Source organism: Panulirus ornatus, chromosome 11 (assembly GCF_036320965.1).
Source record: "Panulirus ornatus isolate Po-2019 chromosome 11, ASM3632096v1, whole genome shotgun sequence".
NCBI lineage: Eukaryota > Metazoa > Arthropoda > Malacostraca > Decapoda > Palinuridae > Panulirus > Panulirus ornatus.
This window is the reverse complement of record NC_092234.1, coordinates 45,677,736-45,692,527: the sequence shown is the minus strand read 5'-3', so window position 1 is coordinate 45,692,527 and position 14,792 is coordinate 45,677,736. Positions and strand designations below refer to the sequence as shown.

At 37.7% G+C, this 14,792-nt stretch overlaps 1 protein-coding gene across 3 annotated transcripts in view; it reads left to right on the top strand.

Moving 5' to 3' along the window:
• Window positions 1–1,934: 1,934 nt before the first annotated feature.
• Window positions 1,935–14,792, top strand: part of LOC139751459 (RING finger and transmembrane domain-containing protein 2) — a 35,267-nt gene continuing 22,409 nt past the window's right edge. For 2 of the 3 annotated variants that reach the window (XR_011713348.1, XM_071666886.1), the window contains exons 1-5: window positions 1,935–1,973; window positions 3,130–3,314; window positions 4,139–4,618; window positions 7,634–7,764; window positions 12,313–12,490. Coding sequence is in view for 2 of the 3 variants with exons in the window: in XM_071666886.1 (XP_071522987.1) it covers window positions 3,136–3,314; window positions 4,139–4,618; window positions 7,634–7,764; window positions 12,313–12,490 (968 nt within the window). In the remaining variant the exon portion in view is untranslated. Of the gene's footprint in view, window positions 1,974–2,021; window positions 2,155–3,129; window positions 3,315–4,138; window positions 4,619–7,633; window positions 7,765–12,312; window positions 12,491–14,792 lie in introns of those variants that run through there. The other variant, XM_071666887.1, reaches the window with a different exon arrangement.

The window sequence follows — 14,792 nt, the reverse complement described above, 5'->3', positions numbered from 1 at the left end:
GGTTTTTATATTACGGAAAATAATGATAATAAGGTTGAGTAAATGACGTGAGTCATGGTACGAGAAATTTCGACTTTATAATCACTGACCTTGCGCTTCAGCATCCGTGTTTCTTCAGTCCAAAGTGAACTGAAGGTGTAAATTCCCCTTTTTCCTTTTTTCTTTTCGTCACAGTATATAACACTTTTTTTCAGAATTAGAACGTGAACAAAACAGTTGACAATAACTAGAAGAAGGAGAGTTGTTCTCTCTCAAAAGATGAAATGATCAGACTCACACAAAGAAAATGACAGAACGGTCACTACTTTTGGGTCATACTAAAATTCCACTTTTGCCAAGAAATCGCTTCTTGTTTTCCCAAGCGCACGTAAAGTATTTTTTTTCTCTCTTTTATCCTCACAATATATAGCACTTTCCATTACTACAGTGGCATATATATATATATATATATATATATATATATATATATATATATATATATATATATATATATATCACAAACTAAACACTTCAAAACACAAGAAAAAAAAAGTTGTTTGAAACTGCGCCGCAGTTATTAGAACACGGAAAAAATCAACAAAAAAAAAAGGATTTTATATCCAGTTCAGTGAAACGTGCTGACACACACACACACACACACACACACACACACACACACACACACGTCTGACCAATAGAAGGATGGCGCCAAACTGAGTGGGACGAATATACTTCGAATCTATTTAACTTTGTATAGAAAAGGGCAAGAGGTGGTGATGTAACACAAGTATATTCAAAGTTACAAAGGTTTCCATATACTGATCTATCAAGTTACTGAACGACTAATTATTCGTTTAGATTTTCCAGTTGTAGTAGTTAATGCAAACTCGTATGCAAATGTCTTACAGCGTATTTTGCCCAGAGAGAGAGAGAGAGAGAGAGAGAGAGAGAGAGAGAGAGAGAGAGAGAGAATTTCAGTAGGTCACAGTGACATGCAAGTCTGCTATTCGCTGATATCCATGAGGAAAATTGATACTCGGTTATCCCCAAGTGTACTTGAATTAATACATCATGTTTCATTATATATATATATATATATATATATATATATATATATATATATATATATATATATATTCTAGTTTTTGATATATCTATCTTTTATTTCCTTTGACATTCATATTAAGACTGTCTCCATGCTTTGCCAATCTAGTCTTTTGCAGTTTTTCTTATATAAGCTATTTCTCTCCATACAGTATTCCAGGCATTAGACTAAGTATATATTAGTTTTCCCTCGGAAATTATTGACTTTACAGTCGTATTAGAAAGAAATTAAATCGTCCCACTTTCCATGACAGATTTGGTGAGCTTTTCGCCACCAGATTTTGATGAAAAATCTCCAGAATTCTGCTCTTTGCCTTCCTTTGAAATATATAAGGTTTATCAAGGTACATTCCTGTATTTGCATCATCTTTAGAATTTAAATAGAGACGAGTTTATTGATAATATTACTCTGTACTTTCATAAACCATAGGATGGTGTCTCATACAGAGCTTGGAAAGAGATTTAGATATCCAATTTCTATTTTCTTTGTGTCTACATATCATTATATGTATTTTGCTCGCTCTTTGTTTTGTTCCTTTGATTTTTATATATTGAAATTTTATATTAGAGTATGAAAACCATAGCAGAGAGTTTCTGTGTCATAATAGATAAGAAAATACTGAATTTGAAGACACGGTGGGGGTGCGCGCCATGTATTCCTACAAGTGGAAAATTTCACAGGTGATGATATTGTTTGATTTATACAATAATACGGCGACAAGAGCAATTCCGACACGACCGTAAATTGCCTAAATATTCCATTGTTCTTAATCTTCCATAAAAAGAACATATCAGTTGTATTTGTGCGTATTTGTGATTATTTGCGTTGTTGTGAGTGCTGTGATGTTTACACTTGTCATGAGATTAGCGAAGGAGATCGGAGCCATCAGGTAGCGTGCCAGGGTCCTCTATCACTTTCCCCTAAGATATTTCCCTGACGAGGGGCAAGACTAGAGCAAGGAAGAGATACATTGTAGTGCCTATGGTATTCTGATTAAGAGTATGGAAAGGGAGAGCTGTATGTCATCCATGATAATGGCTGACTGGATTATATAGCGCAAAACCTTAAGGGTTCGTGTTTGTTTTTCCTGTAGGTGATCACAGTCTTGTTGTTATGTATAGCTCTAGTTAGAATAAGGGTCAAGGAAAGGATAAAGCTAGGTGTGGCGATGCTGTTATTGTAGATGATGTAGGGTAGTTAGTCATGTCGGAGGAGCGGGCGGCGGAGATAATCTATGAATGAAAGCCCAGCTGGATTCACAAGCTTGATATCCTCAGCCCTGAGTTACACACACATACATGCACACACACACACACACGCACACATACACATACACACACACACACACATACATACACACACACACACATACACACACACACACATACACACACACACATACACACACACACATACACACACACACATACACACACACACATACATACACACACATACACACACACATACATACACACATACACACACATACACACACACATACATACATACATACATACACACAAACACACACACACTACGTTGACAGGTGTTTTGACAGTTTACGCCTCACATAAGTAACGACATTATTCTTATATGCGAATGATAGATCCATTTTTTAGAAGTCTGAGGTTAGGAACATTCAACCATAAAGGAAGATTAGGTTCCTAAGATTACCAGATTCACCAGAGAAAACTGGTTAGAAACTTAAGAGATAAGGATGTCTCATGGAAGCTCATATAATAGATTGAAAGAAAATCAAATTATATTGATGTGATAGAATAAGCCACACTTTTTTGATGCTTAGCAAGTTAGAAATTTTTTTATATATTTTTTATATACTTTGTAATGAGGACAATATAAAAATCCAGCAATATCAAGTTTCTGAGCATTCTGTATTTTTAAAGCTGTACTTTTATTATACTTCAGTAGTTGGTAATAACATTTTGTTATCTCAGTTGACAATGTATTCCAAACAACATATCTTAAATATTTGTGGAAATTTCATTGCTGGTGATATTGCATGGATGAATATTTCTTTGCAGCTGGAAATGGCAGGCCATGGACGACCCATTCCAGCTTCAGAAGAAGTAGGACGGACAGAGAGATTGGTACTACCTGTTTCCCTCACCAGCCGCCTGCAAACTAACACATGGCGCCAAGTGTTTACATCTCTGCGGCCTCTTGTAGCACAGACACGTCAGAGAACACTTAGCACATATGCACGCAGGTACAAGTCCTTACCTTTTCTCAGAATTCTCTACACGTCATCTCTGATTTCTCCCTTTTCTTTATTCCAACCTTGCCTATAGTTTTGCTGTCTTATTTTCTCCCATTCTCTTTACACAAGTTCATCCAAAGTTTTTCTGACAATTTGTATGTTTTGTGTGTATTGCTTAATTCGAAAAGTATTTTACTTAGGGAAATTAAAATGTCAATATGTGATCTTCAGAGGTTTTTGGTGTCTTGGAACCATTTTCTTTAATTTCTTTGATAAGAAGACTGTAGGCAGTCTGAGGGTACACTTATCTGTACAGTCATTTGAAATGAGCTGTTTTCTGTGGTAAAGAAACTAACTGTTAAGCATGAACACTGTTAGGGTCCTGTTAGTCTCCTAGTTATCATTCTGTTATATTGGTTACCATAGCATAATAGTGGTGCTATGGGATCTCAGCCTCTTTAGATCATGAACTGAGCTTTCTGCCTGGCAGAATTGGTGTTGCATTGCACATAATGGCTTGTGCCAGGCTGGGTATGCTGAGGTGTGGCCCTGGCATAGCAGACTCCCCTTATTGGGTCAATGCAGTGCTATGAATGTAAATTGCATTTATGTTTTTGAAAAAAGTGGTGAAGTAAATGGATCATTTTTTGTTGTTATATTATGTTTTTTAATTCATGCAGCTTGCCAAGTAGGCCTGCCATGTTTATGATATATGAATACTGCATCAGTTTATGATATCAGGATAATTTCTTGTAACACATGGATAAAGTTTTCTGTGAATACATATTGTACATTCTTATCCCATGTAAGCATAATTTTTCTCTTTCAATCAGACTACATGAACGACAACATTACATGCAATCCAGAAGACCTCGTCCCGAGAATGAGGAACAGCAAAATGGAGAACAAGGTGGAGACAGTTCAGCATGGCAGTCACTTTTCTCTCCTCACCCACCGGACCCGCACTCGGAAACCAACAGAGCGGAAAGAGGACTGGACAACAGATATAATGTTGTAATTGATATAGAGTCTGGTGAAGGCACTGTTAGAAATTCTCCTGACACTACAGGCATTCCAGTACCATCACAGTCATCACATATTGAACAGAATGCTTCAAACCATGCAGTGGAGAATGCCACTACATTTTCAAGTGCCTCCAATGCAGTTGAAGTATCTGAAGTCTCCACCACTACTAATCTAGCTTCAGAACCCCAGTCACCCAATGGAGTTTCTACTGTTGCCGGACCTGTTGATGAAAATGGGAATGCTTCTGATACTTCCAGTGATGATAGTGCTGGTACCGCTGCCAGCAGGTAATGACAGTCTTTCATGCATTATCTAGTATACCTTCTTCCTCCATGCATGCAGAATATTTTCCCCATTGTGATCTTCATATCTCTCTTTAGACTTCTCAGTGGAAACCTCTTGTCATATATATATTCCTTCAGTCTTTCTACTGCTTCATTCATGGCCTGCTCAGTATCTCTTTCCATTCTACTTAATGGTTTTTCTTTCCTTTTACAGTTTTTCCATACATTTATTCCATCATTAAACTCTAACTTTTTATGTACTGATTATAGTTTTATATTACCTTATCTTCCTCTAATGTTTTCTACTTTACTCATCCTTAGTACTTCATTTGAGAAAATCTGTCTATTTTTGTACGTATCTGTACATATAGTAGATCCTCCATAATATATGTTTAATGCAAGCTTTGCTTAAGTTCTTTGTAGACATGTAGACACTGCTGTAATTATCAGCTTATTGTTCAAGGCTCAGAATCGAGTTACCTTTTATGTCAACATGTGCATGCTTTTCTACGTCTTGAATTTTGGTTTCCACTTTAAGTTTACATCAAACTGGATGATAATGCATGTTCTGTTGATTCTCATGTCTTTAGATTGGGAAGCCATATTGTTTATTTCTTTCTATTTTTCCATACATGTATTCCAAGTAGTGGTTCAGATCCTTACTTTGATAAGTCAGTTAGAATTCTAATCACAAATGATATTTCCTTTATTGATCCATTGCTAAGATTTTTCTCCCTTGTAAGACATTTACCTTTAACTCTTTTGCAACCATCCTTACTGAACTTTACTCCAGGGCACCTAAACTCATTCACAGCTTCCAGATCCTCGCTCCTCAAAATACTATTTTGTGAAATCCCGTCTCTTGCAAAATGTAACGTCATTGTGATATCCTTAGTCTCAGTAATATAGAAGTAGTTGGTCATTATTTCTCATTTTCTTCCTTCATACTTTATAAACAATTCTTTAAGGTTTACTCATGGTTAATTAAAAGTGATTAGACCATAGGCAATAAAATACAAGTTGATTGAGCCCTGAAACACTTGTGAAATAACAGCTGCACATATTTTTAGATATTGTTTATCATCACTAATTGTAGAGTAAATAGAATTTTAATATTTGATAATGAAAGCATCATAAAACCAGTTTTGCTTTCATGTTTTCTCTTGTTAATAGTATATCATCCTTATTTCACTTTTACTTTTGTGGATCAAGAGCATATATTCTCTTAGTTCACTCACACTTCCAAGACTTATACCCAGTGTGGTAGAATGAAACATAGATATCCAAGTTTATATAAGCACTCCTTATTCTTTCACTTTCAATGCTATGATGATTCGTTGAATAACTAGAGTGACTAATTGTAATGTAACGTAAACATGTTACATTCTTGTTATGTTTGGCTGTTGATCCATAGATACAATTCAGTAGTAAAATTTTTGTGAAAACTGACAGATCCAGTTCACAGATTTCATTATTCAGTTGTACATGACAGTGGTTTGATAAAAGAAAAAAATGAAATTAGCAATTAAAAATGCTGAAGTACACAGTAATGCATGTAATATCCTTTTGTTTTTCCTTGATAAAATTTGGTTAAGCATAAGAGCTGTTGATATAAAATAGAATGATACTGTTGGTTGGAAAGAAAGAAACAAGTCTAATCAATTACCACATTTTACACATTTGACAGATAGTTATACATGCCATAGGAGATGTGAGGCAACTGACAGCGTTGGTCTTATACCCAGCTACAGTGATGCAGCAACCACACTGTCATCCCCAATCTTTTCAAACTGTGAATCCTGGGGATGAGAGCATGGCTTAAGTAATGATGTGACGTGCTGGAGCTATAATGATGAGTCACTTCAGGTTGCTGTTACACACACACTTGTAGGAACTCAATGTTTCCTTTAGTTTTAATCTTAACACTCAATAAGAACTGAATCCCATCATCTTAAGCTTAGTTTGCAAATAGGATGTATTTATGGCATAAGATAAGGTAAACAAAGATCTCAGTATAGGAAGGGAGCAGTGAATAAGTTCAGTATCTGCTTATTCAATAATTTTGTTAGTAGCATCATGTAATTCACAAGATTCGCTGTCATTAAATCTGTCCTCATAGTGAGTGCAGCTGTTTTTCAGTGCCTTTGAATTGATCATTTGATCAGAAGTTATCTAATTTGTCATGAGTGGTAATCTTGTGCCAGCATCTCAATTGTCTGCTGGAAAAGCAAATATAGAATACCTCATCTAGTTTGTTTCAGCTGAGTTTTTTGAGGACTTGTCTGGATTTGTGAATTCGGCAGCATGCCTGTTCACTTCATTTTCTTTATAGTGTCAATGTAAGATGCCTAATGATAATTTTGTTTCCTTTTGCCCAGTCCGCAAGAACAGTCATAGTAGCTGATGGGTTTTCTTGTTTGTAAAGATATATTTTTGTAAGACTACGAGTCGTTTTGCACACCAGATGCATGGCATGATATGAAGTTACTTGGGCAGATTGTCTCATCCCTCATACCAAACTGTCATTATCTCTGATCCCTGTCTGATTGTCTATGTGGATATCAGAGTGGAAAATACATAAGTTTCTACCACTTCTCTAAATTTGGGAATTGAGGCATCCACAAATGTGATGTATTATACACATAGATTTTGTGACTGCCTGTCTAGATAAACAGGGATTTACTTTATGTTGGTAGATTTGTATTTCAGAACTTGCTAACCATCATATCCTTTTGAAATCCATTGTTCTTAGCTATCATAGATTATTGAGTGGTTAATTGATCCAATACAATTATTTCCTTTTTTTTTTAACCTATTCAACACAAAATTTTGTAATGGAGTTGCTAAATCTGATTTAATTTTCAGCAGTCATACTTATTAGAAATGTATTTCTATAGATTCTTATCAGAATGTAGATATATATTGATATGATTTTGGTAATGTAAGTAGTTTGATCACTGTATGCTCTACAGTTTATTAATATTCAGGTTCACCACATGACATCATTTTCTTCAACAGAAGTGCAAGTGAATCCCTAACTGAGTTGCTTAGTCAGTTCCCAGAGGTTCGCAGTGGACTTTTGGTTGCCTGGCATTACTGCATCTTTTTCTTCATAATTCTTGCTAAGGCTGTGTTTGATCACTTGACAGGTAAGGATATGAATGTTGATTTTTTATTAGATTCAAGCTCTTTATTTCTTTCTTTCTCTTTGATAGCTGAGATGGCATGGGCAGCTGAGGCCCTAATCAAGGCCATCCCATTAACACTACATTTATTTTTTATTTTATATTACTTATTTTATTATACTTTATCGCTTTTTCCCCCATCAGCGAGGCAGCACTAGGAAACAGGCGAAGAATGGCCCATCCACTCATATACATATATATATATATATATATATATATATATATACATAAACGCCCATACACGCACGTATTCATGCTTGCTTTCATCCATTCCTGGCGCTACTCCACCACACAGCTGAGGCCCCAATCAAGGCCATCCTATCAACGCTATATATATATATATATATATATATATATATATATATATATATATATATCTCATGGTGAGGTGCCTGAGGATTGGCGGAATGCGTGCATAGTGCCATTGTACAAAGGCAAAGGGGATAAGAGTGAGTGCTCAAATTACAGAGGTATAAGTTTGTTGAGTATTCCTGGTAAATTATATGGGAGGGTATTGATTGAGAGGGTGAAGGCATGTACAGAGCATCAGATTGGGGAAGAGCAGTGCGGTTTCAGAAGTGGTAGAGGATGTGTGGATCAGGTGTTTGCTTTGAAGAATGTATGTGAGAAATACTTAGAAAAGCAAATGGATTTGTATGTAGCATTTATGGATCTGGAGAAGGCATATGATAGAGTTGATAGAGATGCTCTGTGGAAGGTATTAAGAATATATGGTGTGGGAGGCAAGTTGTTAGAAGCAGTGAAAAGTTTTTATCGAGGATGTAAGGCATGTGTACGTGTAGGAAGAGAGGAAAGTGATTGGTTCTCAGTGAATGTAGGTTTGCGGCAGGGGTGTGTGATGTCTCCATGGTTGTTTAATTTGTTTATGGATGGGGTTGTTAGGGAGGTAAATGCAAGAGTTTTGGAAAGAGGGGCAAGTATGAAGTCTGTTGGGGATGAGAGAGCTTGGGAAGTGAGTCAGTTGTTGTTCGCTGATGATACAGCGCTGGTGGCTGATTCATGTGAGAAACTGCAGAAGCTGGTGACTGAGTTTGGTAAAGTGTGTGGAAGAAGAAAGTTAAGAGTAAATGTGAATAAGAGCAAGGTTATTAGGTACAGTAGGGGTGAGGGTCAAGTCAATTGGGAGGTGAGTTTGAATGGAGAAAAACTGGAGGAAGTGAAGTGTTTTAGATATCTGGGAGTGGATCTGTCAGCGGATGGAACCATGGAAGCGGAAGTGGATCATAGGGTGGGGGAGGGGGCGAAAATTTTGGGAGCCTTGAAGAATGTGTGGAAGTCGAGAACATTATCTCGGAAAGCAAAAATGGGTATGTTTGAAGGAATAGTGGTTCCAACAATGTTGTATCGTTGCGAGGCGTGGGCTATGGATAGAGATGTGCGCAGGAGGATGGATGTGCTGGAAATGAGATGTTTGAGGACAATGTGTGGTGTGAGGTGGTTTGATCGAGTAAGTAACGTAAGGGTAAGAGAGATGTGTGGAAATAAAAAGAGCGTGGTTGAGAGAGCAGAAGAGGGTGTTTTGAAATGGTTTGGGCACATGGAGAGAATGAGTGAGGAAAGATTGACCAAGAGGATATATGTGTCGGAGGTGGAGGGAACGAGGAGAAGAGGGAGACCAAATTGGAGGTGGAAAGATGGAGTGAAAAAGATTTTGTGTGATTGGGGCCTGAACATGCAGGAGGGTGAAAGGAGGGCAAGAAATAGAGTGAATTGGAGTCATGTGGTATACAGGGGTTGACGTGCTGTCAGTGGATTGAAGCAAGGCATGTGAAGCGTCTGGGGTAAACCATGGAAAGCTGTGTAGGTATGTATATTTGCGTGTGTGGACGTGTGTATGTACATGTGTATGGGGGGGGGGTTGGGCCATTTCTTTCGTCTGTTTCCTTGCGCTACCCCGCAAACGCGGGAGACAGCGACAAAGTATAAAAAAAAAAAATATATATATATATATATATATATATATATATTTTATTATTTATTTTATTATACCTTATTGGTGTTTCCCCCTTCAGCGAGGTAGCACTAGGAAACATGTGAAGAATGGCCCATCCTTTCATATACACATATATATACATAAATGCCCATACACAGACATATACATATTTATATTTATTTTATACTTAATCGCCCATCCACTCATATACACATATCTATATATAAATGCCCATACACGCACATATTCATACATTTACATAACATATACATACAGACTTTTCTTTCTTTCAAACTATTCGCCATTTCCCGTGTTAGCGAGGTAGCTTTAAGATCAGAGGACTGGGCTTTTAAGGGAATATCCTCACCTGGCCCCCTTCTCTGTTCCTTCTTTTGGAAAATTAGAAAAAAGAATAACGAGAAGGGAGGATTTCCAGCCCCCCCCACTCCCTCCCCTTTTAGTCGCCTTCCATGACACGCAGGGAATACTTGGGAAGTATTCTTTCTCCCCTATCCCCTATCCCCTATGTGTCCATGTGTATATATGTATATGTCTGTATGTATATGGCTTGTACCATATAAATACAGACATATACATATATACACATGGACACATTCATACTTGCTTACCTTCATCCATTCCTGGCGCTACTTCACCACACAGCTGAGGCCCTAATCAAGGCCATCCCATTAATGCTATATATATATTTTTATTTTTTTATTCATTTTATTATACCTTATTGCTATTTCCCCCTTCAGCGAGGTAGCACTAGGAAACATGCGAAGAATAGCCCATCCTTTCATATACACATATATATACATAAATGCCCATACATGCACATAAACATATATCATATGTGTGCATATACATAAACATACACAGACATATATATATATATATACACATGTACATATTCATATTTGCTTGCCTTCATCCATTCCCAGCTCTACCCAGCCCCACAGGAAACAGCAACACTTCCCACTGTTTCAGCAAGGTAGCACCAGGAAAATAGACAAAAAAGGCCTCATTCGTTCACACTCAGTGTCTAGCTGTCGTGTAATGCACCAAAACCACAGCTCCCACAGACCTTTCCATGGCCAGGCCTTGAATGAAACTTAAAAAGGAAAAGTAGTTAGGGAAGACATGCAGAAAGACTGATGTGGATATGGAAAAACTGCATATTCTATCTATATCTCCCATGCCTGTTCCCTTGGGGAACTCCTATCAAGGGGTGGCCATGGCCAAAGTGTCTCTTCTTAACCATACACTTACACATTTCCCTTATTATATATATATATATATTAGTAGTATTAATGGTCATTATTTTAGAGATAATGTAAGATGAAGATAGGACAGAGAGTGAAGACAGAAAATAAAAATGAAGGGGATAAGTGTATGATGGTTGTAGGGAGAAGATCTTCAGCCTATCCCAGTAGCTTGGTTTTGTTAAAAGAGTGAAATCAGATATCCTGACCTGGAGATTGTATTATTTAGTTCCAGGCCCCACTTTGGCTTTTGCAAATCAGGACAGTCATATCTCTTAGGGATGATGTCTATAATGTATTGCTTGTTAAAGTTACCATAAAGTACCATCTTAAAATTAGTACTTTGAGAAACCCTACTTCGGAGCCTGCTAGAACATTCTGATCTCATAGGTGTTTATCTGTATCTTGTATAGATTCTGTTACTCCTTGGCATTGTGGGTCAGCTGCTTTTGTACACAACAGTCACTTTAAATGCAGTGTTCTGTGGTAGTCATGTTGGTGCTGTGTGGATGTGAGTGATGCACCATAGACAAAAATGTAAAGGAAAAGGTGCCTGTATTACTGTTTGTGTGCTACGGTATTGTTTTCCAATTGAGTTGCCTCGTTTCTTAACCTTACATGCACGTATCATGTCTTTACTCTCATGTGTATATGTATGTACACACATACACACCCTAGACTATGTCAGGTACCCATGTGTTGAAAATGAAATGTTTGAGGACAGTATGTAGTGTGAAGGGGTTGATTGAATCAAAAATAATGGTGTAAGAGAAAGGTATATAAGTTAGAGGAATATGTTTTAAAAAGCAGAAGGGGTGTGCTAAAATGGTGTGGACATATCTTGTAAAGAGGCTGTGTTAGGAGAGAATGACTTAAAGGGTTTACATGTCAAACATGGAGGGAACAAGGAGAGGGGGAACCAAGGAGGTGGAGGGAAGGAGTGAAAGATGCATTGAAGACTCAGGGTCTGAACATGCAGGAGTGTGTGAAGCATGCAAGGGATAGAGAAAATTCAAGTGATATGTTATTCAGGGGATTGTGTGCTGTCAGTAGGCCAAACTAAGGCATATGAAGTGGTCAGGAGAAACCAAAGAAAGGTCCTTGGACCCTGGTTGTGAATAGGGGGCTCTAGTTTCAGTGTATTGTACATGAAAGCTGGAAAATGAATGTGAGTGAATGAGACCATTTCTTTGTTCTTGGCACTGCCTCGCTAATGTGGGAAATGGTGAACATAAATGAAAGAAAAAAGAATAATAGTAATGATAATATAGATATTACTTTCCATTCTCACAGGACTGATGGTCATCATAACTTTAGTAATTGGGTTCTTGTGGAGCAACAACATTGTAAAGAAGGCAGTGGCCCAGCAGGGAAGACGACCTATTAAGCCTCTTCTGGCTCTACTGGTGAACTTACCTGCTGGTGTGTTTTTCCTCTACTACTCATACAGAAGTGACAAGCTTTTCTACAGGTAAAGCAAATAGCTTTTGGTATTGTTTGATAAGGTAGAAATGAAACTGGGATTATTGCACTAATTAAGGGCATAAAGAAAACAGCTATGCATTATCAGATTACAAGGGTTTATAAAACTGAAATAGTATCAAGTAGAACATGATCTTTGCTTCTAGCCAAAGGGATGGATGTGCAGTTGTGAGTGAAGTTTTTCACTTGTTCTAATTGAAATTATTATGTTGGGATGAAATTTAATCAACTTCTTGTAACTGTCTGGAAGTAGCGATTGTATATGGGACATATAAAGTCCATGATAACCTGTCTCAGGGAGTGTTTAAAAGTAACTTTCTTTCTCTCATCGCAGATCACAAATAGACTTTGTCAAGCCAGAGTTTGATAAGTAATTCTTCTTCAGATTAAGTTTTGATTCTCTTTTCCTCTGTGCTTTTCAGACGCCAAGCATTCAGTTCACTAGGGTTGATAGTTGTACTTGCCATGACTGGGTAAACAATGAAGCAAGTTTTACTTACGGAATGTGGGAATTTCTCTAGACGGTCCAGTATTTTGTAACAAGTGAGGCTTTGTTGAGAGGTTAGGGATATGCTCCATTTGGATAGATTTTTTTTCCTTAAGTAGCTGTTGTATTTATGGTCATAGGAAGGAAGTTGATAATTTGTGGAAAACAAGAGAACGAATAGGGACAAGGGTGAAGGGGGTAAAAGGGGAAATGGTAACAGGTAGTTTGGAAGTGAGGAGAGGGTTATCATGAGTGGCTTGTTGAAGAGACGAGGTGTTGAAAGCCTTATGAAAGATGAAATGCAGCAAGGTGGCTGGAGTGGATGGTATTGCTGTTGAATTTATGAAGAAAGAGGGTGATTGTGTTGTTGATTGGCTAGTTAGGATTTTCAGTGTATGTATGGATCATGGTGAGGTGGAAAAGGCGTTGCAGAATGCACATATATATTAGCACTGTATAAAGGCAAGGGAGATAAAGGTAAGTGTTTAGACTACAGAGGCATAGGCTTGTTGAGTATATGTGGTGAGCTGTATAGCAGGATAGTGATTGAGAGGTTGAAGGAATGTACAGGGCATAAGATTTTGGAGGAGAAGTGTGGTTTCAGAAGTGATAGTGGATGTGTGGATCATGGTTTTGCATTGAAGAATTTGTGTGGAAAATGATTAAAGAAACAGTTGGATTTCTATGTGGCATTTATGGATCTAGAAGAAGTGTATGATAGGGTTGATAGTGATACCTTGTGGAAGGACCTAAGAATATACAGTGTGGAAGGAAAGCTGCCAGAAGCTGTGAGAATTTTTTGTCAAGGGTGTAAGGCATGTGTATGAGTAGGAAGAGAGAAGAGTAAATGATTCATGTGACGGTTGGTTTTCGCAGGGATGTGTAATGTCTCCATGGTTCTTTATTTTGTTTATGGATGGGGTGAAGAGGTAGGTAAATGAGAGAGTCTTAGAGAGAGGGGCGAATATGCACTTTGTAGGGGATGAGAGGGTCTGGGAAATGTCATTTGTTTGCTGATGATGCAGCAATGGTGGTAGATTTGAATGTGAAACTGGAGAAGATGGCAGCTTAAGTTTAGAAGGGTGTAGGAAAGGAGGAAGTTTAGAGTAAGTGTGAATGGAAATAAGTTTATTAGATTTAGCAGAGGTGAGGGATAGGTTAGTTTGGAGGAAGATAAGTGTTTTAGATACCTGGCAGTGGACATGGCAGCAAATGGAACCATGAAAGTGGAAGTGATTCATAGGTTAGGTGAGGGAGTGAAGGTTTTGGGATCACTGAAGAATCTGTGGAAAGGGAAATCATTATCTGGGAGGGGAAAAATGGGCATGTTTGAAGGTGTAGTAGTCCCAACTGCATTATATGGATGCGAAGCATGGGTTATAGATGAGACTGTGGGAATGAGTGTTGATGTGTTGGAAATTTAATGTTTGGGGTCAATATGTGGTGTAAGGTGTTTTGATCATGTAAGTAATGAAAGGGTAAGAGAGAGGTTTGGTGATATAATAGTATGGTTGAGAGAGCTGCAGAGGGTGTGCTGAAAAGGCATAGACATATAGAGAGAATGAGTAAGGAAATGTCAGTGGATTGAATCAAGGCATGTGAAGCGTCTGGGGTAAACCATGGAAAGCTGTGTAGGTATGTATATTTGCGTGTGTGGACGTATGTATATACATGTGTATGGGGGTGGGTTGGGCCATTTCTTTCATCTGTTTCCTTGCGCTACCTCGCAAACGTGGGAGACAGCGGCAAAAAAAAAAAAAAAAAAATATATATATATATTTCTTTTTTCTTTTAAACTATTCGC